The following is a 15,562-nucleotide window of genomic DNA, read 5'->3' as shown; positions in this document are numbered from 1 at the left end:
TTGTTTGTTTGTTTGTTTGTTTTCCTAAATTTAGGGCCTTTATTGGAGAGAATTCTTTTGAAACACATCCTTAGTAAAGCTTGCCAACATTTTCGACTGTCAGGGGGAGAGACCAAATCTATAGCTTCAGGAGGTGACTTTTAATTTGAACCTAAGTGATGTAACGCCTTTGTGATTAAGCACTGCTGCTATTTCAATTAAGCATGAGTCAAATAGGAAAATGTCTCAGGCACAAGTTGAGTCTTGCCAATTGTCTGCCACCGACAGGCAAACTAGACTCCAGCAGTATAATTATTCTAATTGTTACTGCAATAAATTTCAATCCAGACATTAAAGAATTTGGGGAAACATCTGTAATTATACACAGGGAGAGGACCAAATGAACACTTCATAACTGAGATTTAGTTTTCATAGTATTTATCTTAGTACTGTATGATTTTTTTTTTTTTTCAGCAATATCTTATAGTCAACCAAGACTGAGAAATGCATAAGAAAAGAAAACAAAAAACTGTAAGGTTAAACAGACAAATCAAAAAAAGGAACAGTACATTATGAATTGACTCATTAATTTAATACCCTACGCTGCCTAGCGCATGAGCTGTCGTAATTGTAAACGTTTGTAAGGTAGATTATGATGAATTTAATCAGATTACTCTTATGTAAAAATACCTGAGACGTCCACATTAACATTCCCTCGACTTGTTAGAGTAACAGTCGTATGTTCACCCTGCATCAAACACGTTCTGCTGCCTTGGGGCCATTTTTTTTTCCCCTCTTTCTTTCCATGAACTGTCTCATCCCTCCATCATTTCTAAGGTGGACGAAATAACAAAAGAACTGATTGTTTTTGCAATTAAAGCAGACCACCCCTCTGCTTGTTCCAGATTTTTTTTTTTCTTCTTTTTTTTTAGGATTGTGGACGTGAACAATGGCTCAATAGGTCAAGCATTATTGTGAAGGTGCATCAGAAATACGATATCAGCACTTTTTTTTTTTTTTTTGGCCATTTCCCTCTGGCTCATATGAGTTGAGACAGAGGACTCTGTGTGTGTGTGTGTGTGTGTGTGTGTGGAGGTGTGCTCTGCTCTTGGCTATTGTCTGCTGTATGACTTCCTCAGCCTGGGGGGGGGGGAGGCATGTGGGTTTGTGGGGGTGGCCGGGCCTCTGTCTGTGGGAAATTTACACTGCATAGCGGAGAGCCAATGTCTTACCTTACAAGAGTAGCCCCAGCACTGCTGTGAAATAATACATGGAGGGGTTATGGTATATATGTGACCGTGGGAATCATTGTTGTTCCCCTAAACCTAAACCTCATTTTTCTCTGGAGAGATTGTGCAGTGGTACCCGAGAGATTTTTCAAATGTTATAGTTTGCTAAATAAAAAAAAAAAAAATCACTACGTTTACTAAGTTCCGTTTCGTTGCCCGGTTCGGTGTGGAAAGAATGTACCATACAGCCCTGTTTCTGGTAGAGCTTGGGCTAGAGAGAGGAAAAAAAAAACTAAGACTTGCACCTAAAGACAGATGTTTCTTCTGTATACAAAACACCCTTCAGTATCCCAGGAGGTTGCTTTGGATGCTGTAGCCAAACTGTTTACATGGGGAGTTAGAAAGCTACAACGCAGCATCCCAGAGAAAAAGGAAATGCCTTTCACTCACAAGGGCTGGGTTCAATGAATCCTGCATGTCTGCAGATGCCGACGTGTATTATGCATTTTAACAAACTTGTCGTACCTTTTTGACTGTTATCCGGACGGAGCTCAGGAATTGCCTTCAAAGAAAAGCTAAAGAACATGCTTAGACATGTTTATTCAGGAGATATTCTAAACCATTATAGTTTTGTCTTTGAGTATGTTTATCGTTATATTTTAAACAAGACCTGCTGTGTCTGTGTCTTTGAACATTTCTCACACAGCGTGTGTTTTTGGTGCTTTTTTTTTTTTTTTTTTTTTGTAATTTCTTTTTTTCTTTACAGGGTAAAGATCAGCCAGCACTCGCTGCGTTTATGAGTACTGCGTCACTTCAGGCTTGCCAGACTTGCAGCGAGAGGGTCTGGTGTCTGTATTTTCACGCTCTGTTTCTGATGCCAAATGTGGCTCTTAACAGCATCCCTCTATTCTACTCCCCGCGCTCACTCACTGTCTCATACTGTCTCTCACACTCGCTGCCCCCACTCAGGACTCTAGGCCAAGGGGATTAGAGCTATGTTTCCCTTGCCTGGCCCTTCAGGAGGACTCACTGAGCTTCTGCTGCTCCCTCCAGTCCATAGCACCCCCCCGCCATCCCCCCCTCCATTTAGATGTGCCAAGGCGGCTCTGTAATATGCAGGAATAGACTGCCCCTGGCATATTGCCACTGTGACTGTGTCATCACGAACCCCCGCCTTCTCGTAGTAGTTCATCTGTGTATCTCCACGGTGTGGGGTTTGCATTTATTGCATGGCTGGAGATGGCATTGGAATGGCACGAATTATGAGCTGCTTTTTTTTTTTTTTTATTAGACAGCGGGGTTATCCTATTAGGAGAGAGAGAGAGAGGTAGGAAAAGGGAGGGATATCACTTATTCTTAAAAGGCACGGGAAATTTTTGCCCACTGCCAAAAAGGAAATAATCTCTGCTCTTTCAATGGCTTTCAGAATTACAGTCATGCTCATTTCATAATTAGCTCCGGGATCTTCTCTGATGCACTGCAAAAAAGAAAAAGAAAAGAAATACAAGGAAAGAAAAAGAAATTGCTTTGATTCACACCTGTTTAAATTAGATCAAGCAGTCCAACTGAGACTACTTCATCAGAAGCAGAGAGAGCAGGGGTGTCTGTGTGCCATCCTGCTGTAACTCATACTGTATGAGTTTTCTTAATGAGTCATTCCAGTTGAATAACAAAGTCATAACAGGCATAATGACACAAATGTATATGACAAACCCAGATGTTTCTCATGAGTGAATGTCTTGTCAGTCCCCAAGAACAGCAGCAATTCTTTCTCTCTCTCTCTCTCTCTCTCTCTCTCTCTCTCTCTTACACACTCAGACTCTCACACACACACACACCTGGGTTGATGGCCATTAGGTTATGATGGTGTGCTGGCTATTCCCAGCAGTGCCTGGTAGGAGATCAACTCTGCTCATAGGAGGGTGGAATACGGGATATAAATTATGTAAAGCCAGTTCTCTGAATGTTCCATCACAACCCGCAGTTCTGCTTCACTCGCAACGCATCGCATTCTCTCATGTTTTTTGCCTGTCAGGAGATAAGACCAAATACAGCTAACCTCAAAAGAAACCGGCTACCTCTGGTATTTGTCTCTCCTTTCCGTCACATAAAGGGTTGTGCTGTAGCTTTATAGTAGCATTAGTGAGCGAATGTGTGTGTGTGTTTTCCTTTCCTTTTTTGTACTCATTCACTGATAAAGGGGGGTTAGTTGTTGAGCTGAGATTGGTTGAATCATTGGTTCCTGCAGCGCCCTCACCCCCCCCCCCCACCCCCACTTTTTTTTTTTCTTTTTCTGCAGCTGTATCCCAGTGTTAGTGTTAGCATAATGCTCAGACGGTTGTGTTTTGCCTGCTGTTAGAGAAATGCTGTTTAGGGCTCAGAGGGAAGGACTGGTGTCTGAGGAGAGACAATTAAGGTGCATTACGTGCACTGAATGCAAATTCAAAATGGAAGACTCAGCCCTGCTAATTACTGGTAATTGCTGTATAGGCAAAGCAATTTGCTTGCTTACTCTTCAGTACTGTTAGGCCATATATCAATTACAGACATGGCTGTCCGGATGCACTCTAGCCAGCATCAAAACCTAAACGTACCGTCTGTAACATGGCTGCACCATTCGGCGTTTCACGAGGCGCCGTCCCGTTGTCGGACGCTGAGCGTGTCGATACGAAGTTTGAATTTTTTTTAAATTTTTTTTTTTATCATCTTTAGTTCAGTGCTATGATGCCTGTGCAGGGGTCACTTTTTAAAAAATACATATGGATTAAAATTCAAATTCAAAGCAATGATTTTAATATAATTCAGACATGGAACAGATTCTGGTTCATCATTTTAGGTGATCAAATACTTATAAGGAATGCACAGCCTTTAGGGCACGATACAAAAGCCAGAGCCTAGCCCTTAATGAAAAGGAGGAGAACGGGGGTGGGGGTGTGGGGTGGGGGTGGGGGTCTGCCATGTATTTTAAATTCAGATTATCATCCAAGTTACAGTGAGATAAAGTGATGTGGAGTCTCAGTGACATAGAGCTTTTATTCAGAAAACAGTCATTTATATTAGCATATTTTAAGGCTAAGCAGCTTTGAATGAAGGTGTAGTGGCGTCCGTGTTGGATGCTGCATAGCCAACTGTGTTCCATTTACAGGACAGTTTCAGAGGGACACCTCTGACCAGAACGGCATTGTTTGGAAACAGGAAATCAATAAGCAATACTCATCAGACTTGTCAGTGATGATGTCATCAATTGTCTTTATCCTGCAGGGCGTGTCCTGTGGTGATGCAGTCAATTCTAATTACACAAGGCTGACTGGATCTCCGTGTTGACACAGATCCAACGTTGGCCCTGTAAATTGCGAGAATCAGAATTTAAATAAGTTAAGAATTATGGTAAAAGGTAAAAACGGACACGTTCTGTTCAGTGCCATTTTGTGTGACTGAAGTCGTGGTTTGGCTCAGGTGAGGATGATGTGAAATCGGTGATGCACAGAGGATTCCAATCTGTTGTGCAAATAGCATGTCTCGTCCTGTTTCTCTCTCATCAAATACCTTCCATGTTCTCGTTCTTATTGGTCACAGGCATAGGAGTAAACCCCATTACACACAATGCAATATTTTCATTCACATCAAACTTAAGTGAATCATAAGGACTCATCGTGTTTATGGACAGGAGCCTCCGTGTTGATGCATTGATTGCATGCGCCGACCTGTTTTTACGGCAATCGCCTTCGCTTCATAGAGTCAACCCTAACAGTTTCGAATGCAGCTGTATTCTAACCATGTCTGAACTCTCGAGTCAGATCAATCAATCTTCAACTCGTCAGCCAAGCAAACGGGACATTGCAGACGTTGGCCATTTTAACAAGAAAATAATGAGAGGAGGGGATCCCATACAGCGCTACAGTGTACAAAATTCAGTTTCACAATGCACAGACCGTAGATTTCAATATAAGTCATTCATAAGATAAACATCTGGATACTATTCATGGTGGAAATCCCACTTAAACACTCTCTCTCCTCGCTCCATGGTTCACATTTAACAGGACTGGCCGAGCTATACGGAGATGGGCCACCCACTGAGATTTCACTGGATGTCTGGGCTAGACATTGAGACCCCTGAGTCTTACAGGTGGATGTGGAGACAGATCGGGACAGTTTGCCCCTTGACACTCGCACAGCAAAAGCTATGACCCTCGAGCACGTTGTGGACAGAGCCGTCAGACCAGTACTAAGGGAAGAGAAGTGGAATCTCAATACTGCTGGCTCCCAGAGTCACTTGGATGTTATTAGCCTGTGTTTGAAATACTTAATTGCATTCTCAAGCACGTTCTTAATCAAAGACATTTAATTAACTCGAAGGCTTAATAATTTCTCGGTAGCTTTAACTCATGAGAAATGGAATAGGGGCCAATGATAACAAATTTCCTAGAATTTCTCAGGATCCTGTGAGACACTCAGTGATCACAAAGCTCAGGCACAAACACAAGCCCTGCGGCAGTTATTGGAATCGGACAGTAACGTGGATTGTCCTTTTTTGAGATGACGCCACCTCCACATACCTCATCAATGCAGCCGCCGTAAGTCCGTCTGGAGTCTTTATTTAAGCATCGGTGAGCCCGCACAGGGCTCCTGATTGACGGCTACATTTTTAACCTTCAGATCTCCGTAATGTCAGCAGCAATAAACCCTAATCAAACCCAAAGGATAAGTGCCTGAGTAAAAAATTTCCGTTTCCCTAACCTGACAGAGCAGGCGTCACCTCCAAGAACGGGCATGCGGAGGTGTTGGGGAGGTCTTTGGGGTGGGCTGAGGAGTGGAGGAGACGCCGTGTGTGATCGCAGATGTGCTATCAGACGAGAAGGGCCCGTCTGCCAGCGCCGTAAATCAGTCAGAGATTATGTGAAGATGATGGATTCTTCTTTATGGTCTGTTGAGCTGGCTGGAATATTTACAGGATGCCTCCACAGGAATGATGCCTTATAGAGGCTTGATGGTGCAGTTTTGAATATTTAAACTCACTTGGCTGTCAGCTTATCTGTGTTCTCTTTTGTGTCTGTGAGTGTGTGTGTGTGTGTGTGTGTGTGTGTGTGTGTGTGTCATTTGAGTGTTCCTTGTAGTGTCAAGGGGCTTCAGTAGGATCCCAGATCTGTCCAAGATTGGATTGAATTGCAGCTTCACTGTCAGTCTTCTGTCATCTTGAAAGCCTCTTTTGAACACTGACATGCACCTCTTGTGTACCAGGGGAGCAATCAAGGACATGTGAAGATTCCTCAAAGCATGTTCACTAGTTAAAAAGCAATCTCAAAACTCAGGGAATATTTATAGGCATTAGATTGTTTGTATAGTATTTTATATTTTTTTTATTTTAGATTTTTTTTTTTCACAATCAAAGCATTTTTCATCTGGAGAAACAGCACCCGGTTTCTGAGAACTTAGAGACTGAAATAAGGCTTATGTGCTCTTGCAGTCAACCTCTATATTCTCGTATCCATGCCAACTCGTTTTTTTTTTCCCCCTCTCTCTGGCACTGGGAAACAGTTTGCCTCGTGTAGCTCTACTTCTACACTCTGGTAGTAGTGAGAGCAAAGAGAACTTTGAGCAGACGACAGTTTAATGGTGTTATAAACAAAATACAGTTGTCTTACACACACATACAAACAGAAGTTCACACACACACACACACACACACATAAATAAAGATGCTCACCTAAGGCAGATTTGACACTTCAGAACCTAACAGGGAGAGGAAAGAGAGAAAAAGAGGGAGAGAGAGAGAGAGAGAAAGTTCCTCGGTGGAATTTTTACAGCACAGCAGAGTATCCTTCTACATAGGCTCACATAAACAAGGCTCAAGGCGAATGTCGGCCTCACTCTCATACTCTCCGCCAATAAATGGCTCTGCCACTGTTGTCAGACACGGCACTAAATAGCGGCCATCCCAACTGACCCACACGGGAGAGGAGTCAGCCTGGGAAGAGAAATGCAGAGCCCTCAGTTGTAACTCAGGAGCAAATGCCCTTCAGAGAACAAAATGCAGTAACAGCTTAACCACTGAAGCAAAGGAAAAAGAAAAAAAAAAAAGAGATGACATCTAAGTTTCGTTTGTCAGATTTTGCCACACACACACACACACACACACACACACACACACACACGCATTCCCTCCCCAAGCTTGAGAAAACTGATACATACAATGAAGACTGTTTCAAAGTTCACCATCAAAGTCATCTGGGGTTTTTTTTTTTTTTTACCCTGTCTTTTTTCACACCAAATGTTGTGTTTGTTAGACGGACGAAAAAGAGGAGAATGCAGCGTTTGATAAGGTTTGTAAAATGAACTATCTGACATTCTGTGCTATCTGTCATCTTGACCAGAGCTGAAAAAAAGCCCCTTTTATCCTCTTGTTGTGGGCCCTTGCCTCTAGCCTTTGGGAAATGTTTGCACTCCGTTACATGACATTAGTTCCAAAGGTCATTCCTGTATGCTCCAGTGGAGTGTCAACAATGCTCCATTTGCTAATGATGCTTAGTCAGAAACGTCACGCAAACGCTCTTGTCTTATGAATGAACCAAATTAAGCTTGTGGTTCAACAGCTCCTCTCTGAGGCCAAGTACACACATACTGTAATACTGTGTCCTAGTGCTGAAAATGGCATCCTTCATGTGTGTGTGTGTGTGTGTGTGTGTGTGTGCGTGTGTGTGTGTATCCTTAATGTTGTGTTCTTATCAATTCTGTGCTCTACATGGTATTCTAACGTACTTTGTGAATGTAGTGTGTTTGAGAGCTCAGTATTGTATGTGGTGTGTGTATATAATTGTTGTGCATGTGTTTGGACAGCTGTCAGTTGTCTAGACTAGGCTGTCAGTGTAGCATTTCTGTAGCGTTTGACGTGTGCGAATAATCATTTGTCCTCCTAGTGGTATTTTTTTTAAACCACTTTAATTTTTCCAACGCGGACCCATCTAGGACTAAGATGAGTTTGTCTTTGTTTTGTTTATTTATTCTTTTTTTTTTTTTTTTGTATTTGTCAGTATTAGAGGTCAACACACATTTTGACCTTTTTGGACATTAGCACATTACCACAGTGCCACTGTCAACGTTCCCCCCCCCCCCCTTTTTTTAGTGTTTGCAAAGCAAGAGAGTAAACTTTTTGCTACCATGATCCTCAAAAGCCTGTGCGTGTGTGTGTGTGTGTGTGTGTGTGTTTGTACGCGCCCGCGTGTGTGTGCGCGCGCCCGCGTGTTTGTGCGCGTGTCAGTGCCGCTAACCTGTCGGCTTGGCAAGAGTAAACAGTGTGTATACCCCTTTGTACAGGGTCATTCGGAGAGCTCGCTCAGCGTATTTTGATCGCACACAAGATTCGGGTCTCAGCAGAGTCCCTTTTAAAAACGTCTGCAGTGTACATATATCCCAGCGGCATGTCCCTGCCTCACCTGAAGTGCATGTCAAGTGCTTTGAGCGCTCGGACGAAACGGTCTGTGGTCAGCCACAGAACCCAGAGCTCCCACTCTGGACTAGTTCTGTCCTTTGGTTGATTCCCAATGACAAACAAACAAACAAAAAAAAAAAAACTCAAATCTGCTCCTGCAGACTGACCCCTTTGGAAGACACAGCAAAGCTTTACATGCCTTTTGAATCTGTAATAACCTTTTTGGCTAACCATCTTTTTTTTTTTTAAAGTCTGGTTTGCATTCCACAAACCAGAATTCCTCACTTAGCTTGATAACTTGAGCCAAAAGTCAAATCTATCTAACAGGAATGTTCTTTTAGCTGTTCTCCTATTGGATAGTTTTGACTCTGGGTTGTACTTGTCAAGCTAACTGAGACATCCTACTTTACTGAATACTCAGAAGATCCTAAACTACTGTTCACCTCAAAACTTTAGTAATTCAAACCATAGCTTTTTTTTTTATACACATATATATCTTAAATGGTGTGTGGTGCAGGTCAAAGAAGGTTGGAGGTTTTGTGAAGGGGGGGGGGGGGGGGTTTGATCAAATCACAGGTTGACCATAGATGGTTTGTTTGCCTGAGTAACTGCCACATGAACATTTTATGGAAACAAATGAAGCTCTCCAGCTTGTGTTTAATAAGATAGCCTGGAGAGTACAGCAGGAGCAGTGTGTGGACCCTGCATCCATATATCATTTTTCTTAACTGTGTTCCACTGAGATGCAGTCTGTTAGGCCCTGAAAAAATTCCACATTCCCCACTTTGATCTATTTGCATTTTCAGTATGATGTATATTATAGGTACGGCCAAACAGCAAGGGTTTTGAAATGGGTTCAGTTACTGTGTGTGCGCGTGTCAAAGTTGAGGCAGGTCTTAGTATAAGAAGTGAGTCGAATTGCTGTCATAATGAAAGCAGGGTGACCGCGTGACACTTGACTGCATCTCATACGGGGAACTGCTCACGGACAGGACAGCGCTGTAGAGAACATTTATAAAGTCTATACACTGTATGTTTCTGCCTTAATCTTGTGCCACCTTCTGCGTGTCCACTGAGGATTATACCGAATTTCAGCATAAAACTCGGCTGTGTGTGTTTGTGTAAGCGTGGATATTTCGCCATGGATACTTGACATGGTAGAAGAAAATCTGAAATATTAAAAAAAGAAAAAGAAAGAAAGAAAGAAATCTCTGTTAAACCTGTGTACAAAAAAACTACATTATCTTGCATTTTCCAGTTGAGCCTATTGTCTTATTACCACAATACAAAGAGAATCCGTTCAGTACACTCAACGTATTTATCACGCCGCAAGTAGGGCTTTGTCATCAGGGAGGAACAAAAAAATCTGTTTCGATTATATTCATATGTAAAAACGAATCTCCCTGAAACAGCAAAGATATGATCTCTCGGCCTCTCAGGAACAGAGAAGTGGGGAAGAATGCGGCGTTTGAGAGTCTCGTTGGCAGATTCCATGCTGTGTTATTTAATGATCGGCGCATATGTCAGCCTCACAGCTGCGCGGGAACAACTGTGGCCCGCTGAGGGCAGGATTGAATACTTTGGCTCTGCCAAGATAAGAATCTGTTTCCATTGCAGAACTTGCACTGTTTCTAGTCAGCTACCTTCCCCCTAGTTTACAAGATAAAACTCACCAGAACTTTGGCAAACAGAAGTTGATATGCCTGCTCTTTTCTTCTGAAAAGTAGTTTTATGGTGTTGTTAGCCCTCTGGAAGAGGCTTGTTGATGAGAGAGAGAGAGAGAGAGAGAGAAGTCTGAATTCTGGAGAACAGGACTCTGAGCTCTCGATCAATTCTGACATTTCGACCATAACATCCACAGTACGGCAGAAATCTCAAGTCGGGCTGTTTGGAACATCTTGGCAGGAATGTATGAAGTCATCATGTAGTGTAAAAATAGTCTTTCCCAGAACAAACCTGTGTGTCAGTGTAGTGCTAAACAATGTTTGTTTCAGCAGTAGGATAATAAACACTTTTGTTTCTCTGACTGGTGAGAGATGAGATCTGTTTTTGCTTGTGTCATACTCCACTATTTGTTGTCTTTTCCTTTGGTTTCTCTGTTACCAAAGACAGGGTTAGACACTGAAAGATAACACACTGACTCGGTAACCATCACAATCTGTTCACGAACGCGCTGTGATTATTTCAGTACGATATTCAGGATTCAGTATTTGGGCTGATTTTGTGTGTGTGTGTGTCTCTCTCTCTCTCTCCCTCTCTCCCTACATTTAAGAATGGCAAGGTTTAAAAGAGGCTCCTTGCAGGGGAAAAAAAAAGAACTTTAAGTGGAAATTTTTGTTGAAGACATTCTTAGGGTGGATCATAGCTCTCCAGAAATAGGTAGTGCACAAGCGCATTTTCGGCTTCGCCTTCCACCCTGGAAGCCACAACGGACCCTTGGTGTGTTTAAAGGGTGGGGTTGGGTTGGGGGGGGGGTGTGACTGTCAATGTCCAGGGTTTGTGATGATGTTTTTGGTGATAAAAGGAGCTAACACCAGATTAACCTTTTTGTTTCCCAGGCAAACGCGGGAGCAAGAGACACCCCCTGACTTCTTCTACTTCTCGGATTTCGAGAGGCACAATGCAGAGATCGCGGCGTACCATCTCGACAGGTATGTACCGCGCACCTGAAGTTGTAAATGTCACACACGATGAACGAACTGGGTTTTTCTGTCTGAGTGTGTAATTTCTATGCATTTTGTCTGTCTGAGTATGTTTTGGTTTTTTTGGGGTTTTTTTTTTGCTTTTCTGCATGTTCATGTCATGTTGTATATCATGTTGCATAAATTACTTCTGCATTTCAGTTTGTGTGCGTGCGTGCGTGCGTGCATGCTGACCATTGCCCTCATCTGCAGCTATTATTAAGAATGAAACAGATGGGTATTGGTAACACCCTCTCACTGTGCAGAATAACACCATCCATTGCCTGGTTCTGGCAGTGTGTCTTTACTGTTGTCAGTAGCAATGTGGAGAGTTCAGAGCCATGTGCTGTCTGGGCCTGCAGAGGTACAATATCAGCATTCAGTGAGCTCCTGGAGCTTTTCTGCACATCTGGTCCAGCGCTGAATCCACTGGCTGCACACAGGCATGTGTGTGGGTAGAAAGAGGGAGAGGAAATGGAGAGGATGAAAAAGCCGCCTGGCTTCTAAATATAAGTCTGGCCGGGGCTAGCCAAAAGTGCAGGTTTTTATTTTTGTTTTAAATGAAGGCCCCGTTTCAGAATATCCCGCTCGGTCCGTCCGAACCCACATCCACTGCATTTAGCAGCGCGCTATTAATTATTGGGGATTTAGATTAGATGAGAAATGACTGCTTTAATTTGGAGCTAGGCTGAGGTGAATTGAAGAGGAGAAAAGATAAAAGAGAATAAGGAAAGGGAAAAAAAAATGTTGTTTGTTTTTTATTTTTTTTTTTTCCCCTGAGCTTTTCGTTTCTCGCAGCCCCCCCCCCCCCCCCCTTGTGAACCGTTGTGACACAGTTGGGGGAAGGCCTACAGAAACACGCCCTCTCAAACAAACTCAGGCAGTCATGTCTATGAACATGACTGGACTGTTAGTAGCTCGCAGTGCCTTGCTCCCACAGGCCTTGCCCCATTAGATATATTCAGTGATGAATTTTTTAAACTCTACGTGTCAGCAGATTGCACTCGCACAGCAGCGGCGACACATGCAGAAAATGCAAGCGGGTCACGCACAGTAAAGAGGGCGGAGCAGGTATGTGAGGTGAGAGGTCGCCGGGTCCTTCAGCGGCAAATTGGCCTGATCCTGCTTTCATTTCACCGTGTACTGTCTCCTCCAGTCTTCACGCGGCACGCCGCACATACAGGGAGCGTGAAGGTTGCCTCAGCTCTCTCTAAATGAGCCTCCTTATACTTCAGGGATAGAATCATGTTAAGACATAAGTGAGTTATAATTGCAGTGTTAGTTTGGTTTTAAAGAATACACTGTAGGTACTTGGTAGGCAGGTTGTCATTACAGCTGTATTACTAAAAAAAAAAAATAAAAAAAATAGCTGCGAATCCTGTCGCTGTTGATCATCTTTACTGTCACATCAGGAGAATTTTGAATTGTTCTTACTCTAAAATCAGTATTTTTAGCACAATTGTTAAAATGACTGTAACAATTAGTTGTGATCACTTGTTTAAAAAAAAAACAAAAACTGTAAGGGTACAAGACATGCAAAGACGACTGAAACAGTGTGGTTTGAGCGCCCTCTGCAGGTGCATTATTGAAACAAACTAAGTTCAATGTTGAGGCCAAGGTGATAAGTTATTGTAACTGATAGGACTCCAGTCGTTTACAGTAAATATCCATAGTAATAGTAATAACTGTAACTGAATTATTGTGAAATGTTTTGCTACGTCCTCTTTTGAAATTTTAGTCCAAGGAAACTAAGGATTATGCTCTCTCTGTCATAAGTGCACTCTCGCAAAAATCTATTTGTTTACGAGTATCTTAAATCTGTGTTTCTATGGAAACTCAGAAACATACATGACCTCTGCTTTTTGAATATGTGCCATAGTAAAGCCCAGATTCAACCCTGTTTTTGTCTTCTCAATGCTAATATCTCGTATTTAGATCAATTTACTTTGATTTTGGTTTCTCTTTTCCACTGATGTGCACTTCTTGAAGCCAGCATAAGTGCTATGAAAAAAATGATTACTGTTTTGAACAAAGGAACTCCTGGGCTGTAAAAGATTGTAATCTCTTGTCTGAAGTGACCATCTGTTTTTTTTTCCCTCATAACAGAATTTTGGATTTCCGGCGTGTTCCTCCAGTGGCTGGAAGGCTTGTAAATATGACCAAAGAGATCAGAGATGTTACCAGAGACAAAAAGCTTTGGAGGACTTTTTTCATTTCCCCAGGTACCCGCTCCTGCAGCCTTATCGCCCGCCCCGTGCAAATATGTTTGTGATCCTCGAATCGAAAATTTTCAAAAACACTAAAACTCAGTTGCTGTTAAACGCGGCCGTTCATCCTTCTTCAGCATGGTTCTTGAATCCTAAAGCGAGTTCGCCGGCTGTAGGCACAGCGTCACCAAGTTATTTACGTCAAATTTATTTATTTATTTATTTTTAGAAATGTTTCCTTTTTCTTCAAAACCGGTTCGCAGGGTTGTGTAAAACATTTGAGGACCATGTGTCCGTTGCTGAATAGGGTCCTTTAACAGATGTCTCTGTGTCTGTTTTAGAACAGTGGGTGGTGCTGTTGGACTTTAATGAATTACTGTCACCACGCCTTAGATGTATTGTCTTGCCATCTTCTGCTGTGTTTAAATTATTTATCCCGACAATAAAGAGGATTGTATAAAATCCATGAAGTTAATTGCACAATAAATATTAATTAATCTATTACTGAAATAGGCTCATCTGTTGATGGGGTGTTATTTAGGCAACAGTAAACAAAAGCAAAAGACTTAATGTCTCTGTCTTCAAATGGAATATGGCATTATCACACTATGCAATGTTTCATAGTTTTCTCTGGAGAGTGTTATGGATCAGGAATATAGTCTAAACATTAAGAACATTTAAGACTGCTTTGTTTCACCGTTGTATATTTACCCAGTGCTGAAACTCTCGCTTAGTCTCAACCTTCTCTTGCTTTCCATCCAGCCAATAACATCTGCTTCTATGGCGAGTGCTCCTACTACTGCTCCACTGAGCATGCTCTGTGTGGGAAGCCTGACCAGATCGAGGGCTCCTTAGCCGCCTTCCTCCCAGACCTGGCACTCGCCAAACGCAAAACCTGGAGAAATCCGTGGAGACGTTCATACCACAAACGCAAGAAAGCCGAGTAAGGACCAGACGGTTTTAGCACCTGGCAGAACTTATAACGGCACATGTCTCAATAACATTAATATGTTTGTACAACTTACACACACACACACACACACACACACGTTCCCTCACAATAAAATTATAAACGGATCATGAGCACGTACATTACGGTAATATCTGTCTCTACAAAGATGCACTGTTTCCTTTTCCCCCCCCTGACAGTGCTGTTAGTACTCCCTGTTTATCTTTTTGGGATTTTCTTGGAAATGTCGGGTGAAATGTTGTCACTGTTGCCAGATTGAATGTTTAACTTTGGTTCTCAAAAAGGGCCTCGTTTGCTACGTTTCATGTTCCCTGTCTGTTGAACTTAACGCAGTGCCAAAAGCAAAAAAAAAACCCCTGCTGTCTCCACGTCCTCCTACACCATGTAAAAGATGAGCAGCAGGAAGCGGAATTCAGCCTCTGTGCTGCACATGTTTCCATAATAAGGAGCAGAGTTGGCAGAAATCCTCAGTCTATTCAGTAGCAAGATGTTAAATGTTTAATACAATGCAGCCACTTGGAATCAGTTGGGGATGCAATGTTGTGTACAGTTCCTGGTGCCCTGGTTAGAACGGGTTTGTTTATTCACGTCAGATATCTTGTTAGTTGCTTTTTATGTTAAATGAGTAGCTGTGTTTGTGTTTGGTAGGTGGGAGGTGGATCCAGATTACTGTGAGGAAGTAAAGCAGACGCCTCCTTATGATAGCGGCACTCGCCTGCTGGACATCATAGACATGACCATTTTTGACTTTCTGATGGGTAAGACGAACTTTTTCGTGAAATCTGGTTTACCCCTTCTGCACAATGCTTACCCTGTGCTAAACAAAGCAATGAGAAGCCTCGTTCCAAAGGATTCAAGTCAGGTTTTTGCTGAGTTCTGGACTTGGGTTCTGGACTTATTTAGTCACAATGTTCTGTTATCACCTCCTTTTCACAGGAAATATGGATCGCCACCACTACGAGACATTTGAGAAGTTTGGAAATGAGACTTTCATCATTCACCTAGATAATGGAAGAGGGTAAAGAATTGTTTTATCTCCTTTTGTGTGTTGGCTTTGAAATGATGAATTT

General features: G+C 42.4%; 1 protein-coding gene across 1 annotated transcript in view; it reads left to right on the top strand.

The window, feature by feature from the left end:
• The window catches only part of fam20cb (FAM20C golgi associated secretory pathway kinase b), a 31,214-nt gene that overhangs the window by 13,767 nt on the left and 1,885 nt on the right, over positions 1-15,562 (top strand). Inside the window, exons 4-8 of the mRNA XM_030773509.1 lie at positions 11,193-11,285; positions 13,422-13,537; positions 14,285-14,465; positions 15,141-15,250; positions 15,429-15,510. Coding sequence (XP_030629369.1) covers positions 11,193-11,285; positions 13,422-13,537; positions 14,285-14,465; positions 15,141-15,250; positions 15,429-15,510 — 582 coding nt within the window. The remainder of the gene's footprint in view (positions 1-11,192; positions 11,286-13,421; positions 13,538-14,284; positions 14,466-15,140; positions 15,251-15,428; positions 15,511-15,562) is intronic.

Source organism: Chanos chanos, chromosome 5, assembly GCF_902362185.1.
Source record: "Chanos chanos chromosome 5, fChaCha1.1, whole genome shotgun sequence".
In the NCBI taxonomy this organism is placed as follows: domain Eukaryota; kingdom Metazoa; phylum Chordata; class Actinopteri; order Gonorynchiformes; family Chanidae; genus Chanos; species Chanos chanos.
This window is presented reverse-complemented; position numbering and strand designations above follow the sequence as displayed.